At 35.7% G+C, this 10162-nt stretch overlaps 2 protein-coding genes across 2 annotated transcripts; both read right to left on the bottom strand.

Moving 5' to 3' along the window:
• Positions 1–797: 797 nt before the first annotated feature.
• LOC141839865 (protein C2-DOMAIN ABA-RELATED 5-like) lies at positions 798–4635 on the bottom strand. The gene is made up of 3 exons (XM_074727712.1): positions 4484–4635; positions 1762–1857; positions 798–1370 (listed from the first exon to the last, which is right to left on the bottom strand). Exons 1-3 carry the CDS (start codon positions 4592–4594, stop codon positions 1080–1082), a joined length of 498 nt encoding a protein of 165 aa, XP_074583813.1. The 5' UTR covers positions 4595–4635; the 3' UTR covers positions 798–1079.
• Positions 4636–6334: 1699 nt separating this feature from the next.
• LOC141839788 (protein C2-DOMAIN ABA-RELATED 5-like) lies at positions 6335–9883 on the bottom strand. The gene is made up of 3 exons (XM_074727619.1): positions 9720–9883; positions 7187–7282; positions 6335–6826 (listed from the first exon to the last, which is right to left on the bottom strand). Exons 1-3 carry the CDS (start codon positions 9828–9830, stop codon positions 6536–6538), a joined length of 498 nt encoding a protein of 165 aa, XP_074583720.1. The 5' UTR covers positions 9831–9883; the 3' UTR covers positions 6335–6535.
• Positions 9884–10162: the final 279 nt, after the last annotated feature.

The following is a 10162-nucleotide window of genomic DNA, read 5'->3' as shown; positions in this document are numbered from 1 at the left end:
GCAAACGGATTTTTAGTTCATGAATTTTTCTAGGAACAAAAAATATTTAATTCGTATTTAAACTTATCGAATTCAACATCATTATTTGATAATTTTTTTTAATCAAATTTGAATTGATAATATTTCATCTGATTGTTCGCGAACCGCTCACGAGCCGAACTCAAATGGAACTTTAATTATTTTTATATAATTTTAATTTAAATATGTTCAAATTAAAATCTAAATAATTCAAATCAAATTTAAATTTAAATCATTTTGAACTATAATCCGATTATTAACCTTCGAATAATTCAAACTAAACTCGAATTTTATTTTAAATTGAACTCATACTAAAATTATTTATATTTTCAAACTTCAAATCGAATTTAAATATCATATATATTTTTTAAACTCAAATTCAAATATCAATATCAATTCGTTTGTACCTCTAGCTGCGACAACTCAGTTGTCAAAATCCCTCGTCTGCAGTCGCAGCTGGTGGAATCAGGGAAGAGAGCTTGTTACCTGAGTGTCTCAAAAGTGTTTCGTCTACCAATTCACAAGTAGAACAAGAAGTTTCATTCTCTGACTGACATAGAACGAAATTTCGACCCATGGTAAATCTTACTACATGAAGTAAATGCATAGTTCATGGTCAAGTGATCGAAGCTATTAGCCACTGCCTTAATAGCTTCTTGTCACATCTTCAAGATCACTTAAGTGTTCCCAAGAGCTACATATATAATAATTAGCAAACCTAGTTCTCGATGCGAAGGAAGTCACTAATCAACCCTTAAGTGAATCCACAACAGGATAGATAACTGAAGATCATAAAAGATCCCAATCTTCTTCTGGAAGATCGATACACGACTTGCTCATCCTGTGATTATCACAAAACATTGCAGAACCTACTCGAGAGTTTATTTGACATTTTCACTGCACACATTGCTTCTACTACTGAAGCTTACAAGCCTGAAGTATTTCATCACTCTGAACAAGGAAAATAGATAGCGAGTGGCTGATCGGATTGATTCAAACACTGTACCTATGCTATGGGGTAGGAAAACAAAAGTATTTCATCATTCATAGAATCAAGCGGCTTACGAGCCTGAAGCTTGGGATATATTGAGCCACGACAACTGCAGTTCCAATTCGCCACTCTCTACATTTTTGAGCCTGACAATAATGTCTTGAACAACTGTGCCATCTCTCCAAACAATGGCACTCTCATCGGCCAAGCAGTTGTGTCGGTTGGGTTTCATGGTGGAGATCACGGTGCCATTGGGAATGTTGGACAAGTTCATCTTTGTTGCTGCTACAAATGGATGGATATCGATCTCCGCATCGCCCATTTTATCATCTCGGGTAAATGTGTCCTTGTCAAAAACTTGCTACGAGTACACGTCAATGAGAATCAGCAATCTATCTGCTATGTATCCTATAAAGGAATGTCTAAATTTGAATTTAAATGTGCACAGTACAAGTAACGTTGTTACTTTGCATTCGTATCAGTGAGTTTATTATGTACAAACTATGCTTCTCCTATAGACAAAGGAAGAAATAATAAGTTTAAAAAACTATTTATTTGGTTCAGGGAAAGTATTATCGAATTGATATAGTAGTTTAGGCATCACAAGGGAAAGCTTCTTATAGATACTTACAATCCCTATTGTCTAAGAGAGAACAATTTGAAGCCAACTACTTATTTGGTCGACCGGAAGTAATATCAAGCCATTAAGTAGTTTAGGTATCACAAGGGCAAGCTTCTTAGTAGATACTTACAAGCTTAAGTGGATGAATAGGATCCGAGACAGTGAGAGTCAAATCTTCATTCCAAACTGGATTAACATTGTTCTTCTTCACACTTGTCCTCAATTTCTGGAAATAAAGTGAATAAACAAAACAATCAATGGCAAAAAGTGAAAGAAATATTTCATTAATTATACAATGCAACACCCATAATGCAACCCAAAGAAGATTGCTGTGTAACTTTCTTCTTTCTCCACCAATGATCGTAAGGTTACTAACTGTACGCACACTCATGAACTAGTACAAGGCAAAACTGTTCTATCTCACATATAGGAAATTCTGTCAAAATGAAGGTTTTGAGAAACAATTTCTTCAACATCATGCAATAGTGTGTCCATGTGACAAATGACCATCTCCTAGGAAGAATCTTTTCAATTGGTGCTCAACAGCATATATAACCGGCAGTGCCAAATCAACTAACTAAATCAAATTACATGCCAAAACAGGAAGAAGTGATTCATTAATTACACGCCGGATCTAATGCTAAACCAATATTCACATCAACCAAGGAAAGGAAAGACAATCATAATTTCATGATTGTCAAAAGAGCAATGTATTTCCTTTAAGGAATAGAGGTGCAGCCTAAAATGAAATATGGAGGTGTAAAGATACAAAACGAAAGAATGAATTACATCAACCAAGCATTTGTTCTGTCCCTAATCTCTCTCCATAAAGCCATGACAGCATGGAAGAAGCTAGTTCATACCACAAGTACTTCCTTCAAATGCTAGAATATTCCTACAAGTTGAAACACACACAAACCTAAAAATCACTAGATGCAGTCTGCTCTTTCCTTCATACCCTCTTCCCATCCCATCATTCGATGAGCAACTTTGAATTGGGAAGAAATTGAAAAGTCCTAAGCTAAAGTGATGATCCTCCTGAAATCCAACAGCTAGAGAATAGGTGATCACCATGTTCAAAGGAAGAAGTATAAAATGTGGCATATGGGATCCAGTGAAATGATCTTTCGAGGAGAAAAAAACATTTAGTTAGAGTCTGCTTGCCAAGAGAAGCCAGTGGAAGATTTCCAGTTCAAAAGGACATCTTAACTTATAGTGCTTCTCATTGAACAGCTATCCAAAACCTTTGTCCATTCCAACGACACATATATGTCGAGTAGTTATGATTTCAGTCCCACCATAGGGTCATGATTTTATTAGTTAACACTATCAAGCACCAATGTGAGGATGATTATGTGAAGGGTTTCACCGGTTGTAAAACTATGTCACCCACCTATCAAACTTGCTATCTTAATCACATATGCATCAAGGCTTGATTTTAGCCCATAAAGATCATTTTAATTATAGAGTTCCATATTGGAATACGGCTTGTCGTTAATATGATTTTATTAAAATAACAATCTTGGGGATGGAATGGAATAGGAATACTATAGGGATATATATTCAATAGCTTGTTTCAAGGAGTGAACAGATGCTTCATTCTCACTATGATATTTGATTTGCAGGAATTGTGCAAGTAATAGGCAAGAGATGCATGAGTTGAAAGATTTATTTGAAAATTAACAAATTTGATGAATCGGAGTAAGTGTTACTTAGGTTGATGGGAAAGATAACTAAAAAAACGTGAACTAAAAGGAAGAGTCTGAATTCTAAGTCTATTTTTTGAAACCAATGTAGAGGTATTTATTCCATCAAAATTCATCAAAAACAGTATACTCTTCCAACAAACCAAACATATCAAACAGTAGTATAAGATATTCAGAAGATTTTGAAGAATGTATAAATCTAAGTTGGAAGTGGGTTGTCGTGTTTGATACATATTGAGAAGACCAGAATGCATATAATTTAAGCAAAAATAATTTGACATCCTAGAAGTAGGGATGATAATGGGTTAGAACCTGCTTGTTTGGGCATTTTTCAAAAATGTACTCACTTAAATATCGGCTACCCAAACTCGTTAAAATACTTACTTTGGATGATAAATAAGTACCCAACTTAAATGAGCAAAATATGCAGATACAAGCAGGTATCAATGGGTATTTTTAATTTTAAGCAATCCTAACCACACCCGAATCCGATTATTAAGCATAATACGAGTTGGGTACCTACAAATACTCAATTATAGGGTACCTATTGTCATCAGTACTTTAGAAGCTAAATTACTTAATGGAAGCAGTAAAAGTACTTAGTTCAGTGTATAACTGTTTGATAAGACCAAAACACAGATTCTTGTGAAGAAATAAGATGAAACATAAGTTATAGCCCCAGATTCATACAAGCACATTATCATAAATATAGTCTGAGAAGATTTGCTAGAGGTTCAAAGGCATAAAGCTAACACCTACAAGAGACAAAGTAAGAAATTTCTTAGGGTCAATTCTACCCAACAAAAAAATCCACGAACTATTTCAACAAATAATTTTTTTAAAAAAAAACATCTTAAGGAAATTGTGTTTCTGTGGTTACAATCTCTGTTGATGTTTCAACAATAATTCAATTCAGGAAATATATGCTCAATATTTGCAGCCAAATAGCGAAACAAGGATAAAAACTCTCTAGACTGAACTTCCAACATGATAAAGGCGTTTGATTAGTGATGATAAACTATGAGCCTAGAAACATAATGATGAGGATTGCAAAAGAGAGAGCGAGAGAGAGAGATCTTTTTGCACACGAAATTGATGAATGGAGCGGCAAAGAGATCGATCCGGGCAAGTTTGAGAGGCTGTCACCTGGCTTCCCATACGAACGATGACGTAGGGGTCGCTTCCATTGGCGTCTCGGTAGGCGAGGTTGACGCCCTTCTCCACCTTCACCTTGAGGAGCCCCAGCAGATGCTCCATGGATCCTCCACAGCAGCAGCCAGCGAAGACGAAGAAGTCGAGGATGACTCACCAGGTGCCGGTCCGTTTCGTTTGGTTTATTTATCCATCGCCTCACTGTTCTGGTTTGACTAATTTAAACCGAGTTAGACTCGGAGCTTTTAGAGAAAAAAAACCGGTTGGGCCGGAAAAATTAATAAACCAAAACAGTTGACCTCCAACAACTGATTAGACTGGACCCGGTAAAAGATGAACACGCACGGTTGGACCGGAAAAATCGATAGACTCACCAAAACCGTTGACCTCCAACAGCGACGCGATTGGACCCGGTCAAGGATAATCTTATTAAATAAACCAAACCAATTTTTTATACTAATTAAAAATTATTACGGCTTGTTTTTGATTTAATTGATTTTTTATTCATTAAAATATAAAAGAATATTTGATCAATTTATTTTATATTTAGGCCGATCAAACTACCAAAAGTACCCTATATACTGATTGGTTTTGCAAAAAGACTCTCTAAAGTTTGAATAATTCTAAAATGTATTATAAAAACTTATTTTATCATTAAAATATCTCTACCTAAATTATTAAGGAGTAGTTTGATTTTAACAAACTTTAAGGGTATTTAAGATAGCAAGTAAGGTTATTTTTAAAATAATAAAAAATTTTATTGGCAAAAAAATCAAAAGCATATTTTTTTATTATTGTTAAAAAAATATCAAAATGCCCATTATTTCATTTTATTGAAAATATATTAAAAGGATGCCTTATGCACTAAAACATATTGTTGTTTAGGAGTGCAAGCCTCGTTTGGAGAATTTAAACTTCTCTAGTGTCTAACTTATCGCTAACTAAGCAACTATTGGCTAGGTCTTTATTAACTTTCACCCTTTGCATTATGTTAGTAACAAAGTAATAGCCCCCGAGACATAGCTGAATTGATTACGACGGAACAGAATTATTAAAGTGAACAAGGATCGAATTTCGACGAAATCGAAACAATGTTCTTCTTCATCGTAATCAACTATAGCTTTTCGATTTACTTCTTCATAGATGATCGTGAGACCAATCGTATAACGATGCTAAAATGACGAATTCTACATTTTTGCTAAAGTAAAAAGCAATAGATATTATAAATGTTGTAAGCATATTGATCGAGACTTAAGTTTCCTGATCATAGGGGTTGCCTTAACAGATCGATCACCATGGTGGAGACTAACAATGAGCATGAGGAAAGGAGAGGAAGAGAAATTGGGCAAGTCCATTGCCAAGCTTAACTTGAGGAGATCCACCATGGCTGCGACAACTCAGTTGTGGTCACAACTCATGGAGTCATGGACGAAAGCTTGTCACCTCTATGAAGTATCTCATCTACCAATTCACAAGTAGAACAATAAGTTTCATTATCTGACTGACATAGAATGAAAGTTCGATCCATGGTAAATCTTACTACATGAAGTAAATAACAAACAACTGCTTAGTTGATGGTCAAATGATCGAAGCTATTAACCACTGCCTTAATAGTTTGTTGTCACATCTTCAAGATCACTAAGTTCTAGAGCTCAACAACAGTTACATACATAATAATTAGCAAACCTAGTTCTCGATGCGAAGGGAAGTCGGTCATCAACTCTCGAAGTAAAACCATGACAGGATAGATAACTGAAGATCATAAAAGATCCCCATCTTCTTCCGGAAGATCATACGCAACCTGCTCATCCTCTGATTATCTGGTGAAGCGGAAAAAACAAAACATTGCAGAACATACTCGAGAGTTTTTTGGCATTTTCACTGCACACATTGCTTCTACAACTGAAGCTTACAAGCCTGAAGTATTTCATCACTCTGAACAATGAAAATAGATAGCGAATGGCTGATCGAATTGATTCAAACACTGTACCTGTGCTATGTGGGCAGGAAAACAAAAGTATTTCATCATTCACAGAATCAAGCAGCTTACGAGCCTGAAGCTTTGGATAGATTGATCCATGAAAACTGCAGTTCCAATTCGCCACTCTCTACATTTTTGAGCCTGACAATAATGTCTTGGACGATCGTGCCATCTTTCCAAACAATGGCACTTTCGTCGACCAAGCAGTTGTGTCGGTTGGGTTTCACAGTGGTGATCACGGTGCCATTGGGGATGTTGGATAAGTTCATCTTTGTTGCCTCTACAAATAGATGGAGATCGATCTCCGTGTCACCCATTTTGTCATCTTGGCTAAATGTGTCCTTGTCGAAAATTTGCTACGAGAACACATCAATAAGAATCAGCAATCTATCTGCCATCTATCCTATAAAGGAATATCTAAAGTACATTGTTACTTTACATTCGTGACAGTGAGTTTATTACATAGAAAATATGCTTCTCCTATTGACAGAGGAAGAAACAATAAGTTAAAACTTTTTATTTGGTACAGGGAAACTAATATCGAATTGATATAGTAGTTTAGGCATCACAAGGGCAAGCCTCTCATAGATACTTACAATCCCTATTGACTAAGAAAGATCAACTTGAAGCTAACTACTTATTGGTCGGCGAAAAGTAATATCAAATCATTAAGTAGTTTAGGTATCACAAGGGCAAGCTTCTTAGTAGATACTTACAAGCTTAAGTGGTTCAATAGGATCTGAGACAGCAAGAGTCAGATCTTCGTTCCATTCTGGATTAACATTGTTCTTTTTTACACTTGTCTTCAATTTCTGGAAATAAAGTGAATAAACAAACAATCAATGGCCAAAAGTGAAAGAAATATTTCATTAATTATACAATGCAACACCCATGATACAACCCAAAGAAGATTGCTATGTAACTTTCTTCTTTCTCCGCCAACAATCATAAGGTTACTAACTGTACACTCATGAACAACCTAGTTAAGAAGAATATGTATTTACCAATAATTGTGTATCTGAACTAGTACAAGGCGAAACTGTTCTATCTCACATATAGGAAATTCAGTCAAAATGGAGGTTTCAAGAAACAATTTCTTCAACATCATGCAATAGTGTGTCCATCTGACAAATGACCATCTCATAGGAAGAATCTTTTCAATTGGTGCTCGATAGCATATATAACCAGAAGTGCCAAATCTACTAACTAAATTAAATTACACATCAAAACAGGAAGAAGTCATCCATTAATTTCATGATCGTCAGAAGAGCAATGTGTTTCCTTCAAGGAATAGAGGTTTAGCCTAAAATAAAATATGGAGGTGGAAAGATACAAAATGAAAGAATGAATTACACCAACCAAGTGTCTGTTCTGTCCCTAAGTCTCTCTCCACAAAGCCATGACAATATGGAAGAAGCTAGTTCATACGACAAGTAGTTCTTCAAATGCTAGCATATTCCTACAAGTCAAAAGACATCCAAACCTGGAAAACCACTAGATGCAGTCTGCTCTTTCCTTCATACCCTCTTCCCATCCCATCGTTTGATGAACGACTTTGAATTGGAAAGAAATTGAAAATTCCTAAGCTAAAGTGATGATCCTCCCACTGAAATCCAACAGCTAGAGAATAGGTGATCACCATGGTCAAAGGAAGAAGTAAAAGATGTGGCATATGTTATCCAGTGAAATGATCTTTTGAGGAAAAAAAACATTTAGCTAGAAGTCTACTTGTCAAGAGGAGCAAATGTTGAGTAGTTATGATTTCAGTCCCACCCCGTAGTCATGATTTTATTAGTTAACTCTATCAAGTACCAATTCCAGGATGTTGATGTGAATAGTTTCATCGGCCCTAAAACTACATCAGCCACCTATAAAACATGCTATCTTAATCACATTTGCATTAAAGCTTAATTTTAGCCCATAAACACCATTTTAATTATAGGGTCCCATGTTGGAATAAGGCTTGTTGTTAATAAGATTTTATTAAAATAACAATCTTGGGGATGGAATAAAATAGGAATACTATAGGGATATATATTCAATAACTTGTTTCAAGGAGCGAACAGATGTTTCATTCTCACTATGATATCTGATTTGCAGCAATTGTGCAAGTAATAGCCAGGAGATGCGTGAGTTGAAGGATATATTTGAAAATTAATAAATTTGATGAATCAGAATAAGTGTTACTTAGGTCGATGGGAGAAAACTAACTGTAAAAGGAAGAGTCTCAATTCTAAGTCTATTCTTTGAACCCAATGTAGAGGTATTTACTCCATCAAAATTTATCAAAAATAGTATACTATTCCGATAAACCAAACATATCAAACAGATGTATAAGATATCAAAAGAATTTGAAGAATGTACAAATCTAAGTTGGATGTGGGTTTTCGTGTTCAATACGCATTGAGAAGACCATAAGGCATATAACTTAAGCAAAAAAAAAAAAAAATGATGTCCTAGAAGTAGGGATGACAATGGGTCAGAACCTGCTCATTTGGACATTATTTGAACATGTACTCACTCAAATATCCACTACCTGAACTCGTTTAAATATTTACATTGAGTGATAAATAGGTGCCCAACTTAAATTAGTAAAATATGCAGATACATGCAGGTATCAATGGGTACTTTTAATTTTAAGCAATCCTAACCACACCCAAACCCTACAAATAATTATCGGGTACCTATTGTCATCGGTACTTAGCCCCAGATCCTTGTGTAAACTGTCTGATAAGGCCAAAATACAGATTCTTGTGAAGAAATAAGATGAAACATAAGTAATAACCCCTGATTCATACAAACACATTATCATAAATATAGTCTGAGAAGCTTTGCTAAAGGTTCAAAGGCATAAAGCTAACTCGTCTAAGAGACAAAGTAAGGCATTTCTTAGGGTTAATTCTACCCAACAAAAACATTCATGAACTATTTCAATAAATAAATTTTAAAAAAAACACATCTTAAGGAAATTGCGTTTCTGCGGTTACAGTCTCTGTAGATGTTTCAACAATAATTCATTTCAGGAAATATATGCTCAGCATTTGCAGCCAAATAGGGAAACAAGGATAGAAACTAGCTATACTGATCTTCCAACATGATAAAGGCGTTTGATTAGTGATGATAAGATATGCGCCTAGAAGTATAATGATGAAGTTGAAAGAGAAAAAAAAAGGATCTTTTGCACATAAATCGATGAATGAAGCCGAGAAGAGATCGATCGGGCAAGTTTGAGGGGTTGTGACTTGTGACCTGGCCTCCCATGCGGACGATGACGTAGGGGTCGCTTTGGGTGGCGTCTCGGTAGACGAGGTTGACGCCCTTCACCACCCGCACCTTGAGGAGCCCCAGCAGATGCTCCATGGATCCTCGTCCTCCACAGCGAGGGCAAGCGATCGCGAAGACGGGGAAGACCAGAAGAGTCAACTGGGGGTGGTCCATCTCGACCGGTTTATTTATCCATCGTATGATTGTTCCGGTTTGATCAACTAAAACCGAGTTAGAGTCGGCGCTTTGATGGAGATTGGGAGAACATTAGAGTAAAAACCCGGTTTGGACCGGAAATTAATAGACCAAAACAAAACGGTCGACTTCCAATAAGAGATTAGATTGGAACCGGTCAAAGATAAACCAAACCAATTTTTTGTATACTAATTAAAGTTATTAATTTCTATTTGTTTTTTTTTTGTATTTAA

The sequence above is a fragment of the Curcuma longa genome, chromosome 11 (assembly GCF_044706935.1).
Source record: "Curcuma longa cultivar G26 ecotype Majalengka, Jawa Barat chromosome 11, ITB_CL_G26_1.1, whole genome shotgun sequence".
Taxonomy (NCBI): Eukaryota; Viridiplantae; Streptophyta; class Magnoliopsida; order Zingiberales; family Zingiberaceae; genus Curcuma; species Curcuma longa.
The sequence above is the reverse complement of the archived record's forward strand: the minus strand, read 5'-3'. Positions and strand labels throughout refer to the sequence as shown.

What these genes read in the sequence shown, in the direction of transcription:
- LOC141839865 (XM_074727712.1), bottom strand. Translation starts at nt 4,594, where the DNA reads ATGGAGCATCTGCTGGGGCTCCTCAAGGTGAAGGTGGAGAAGGGCGTC. An exon ending in TCGTTCGTATGGGAAGCCAG is followed by an intron (nt 1,858 to 4,483) that starts GTGACAGCCTCT and finishes CTTTATTTCCAG; the next exon opens with AAATTGAGGACAAGTGTGAA. An exon ending in CTATTCATCCACTTAAGCTT is followed by an intron (nt 1,371 to 1,761) that starts GTAAGTATCTAC and finishes GTGTACTCGTAG; the next exon opens with CAAGTTTTTGACAAGGACAC.
- LOC141839788 (XM_074727619.1), bottom strand. Translation starts at nt 9,830, where the DNA reads ATGGAGCATCTGCTGGGGCTCCTCAAGGTGCGGGTGGTGAAGGGCGTC. An exon ending in TCGTCCGCATGGGAGGCCAG is followed by an intron (nt 7,283 to 9,719) that starts GTCACAAGTCAC and finishes CTTTATTTCCAG; the next exon opens with AAATTGAAGACAAGTGTAAA. An exon ending in CTATTGAACCACTTAAGCTT is followed by an intron (nt 6,827 to 7,186) that starts GTAAGTATCTAC and finishes GTGTTCTCGTAG; the next exon opens with CAAATTTTCGACAAGGACAC.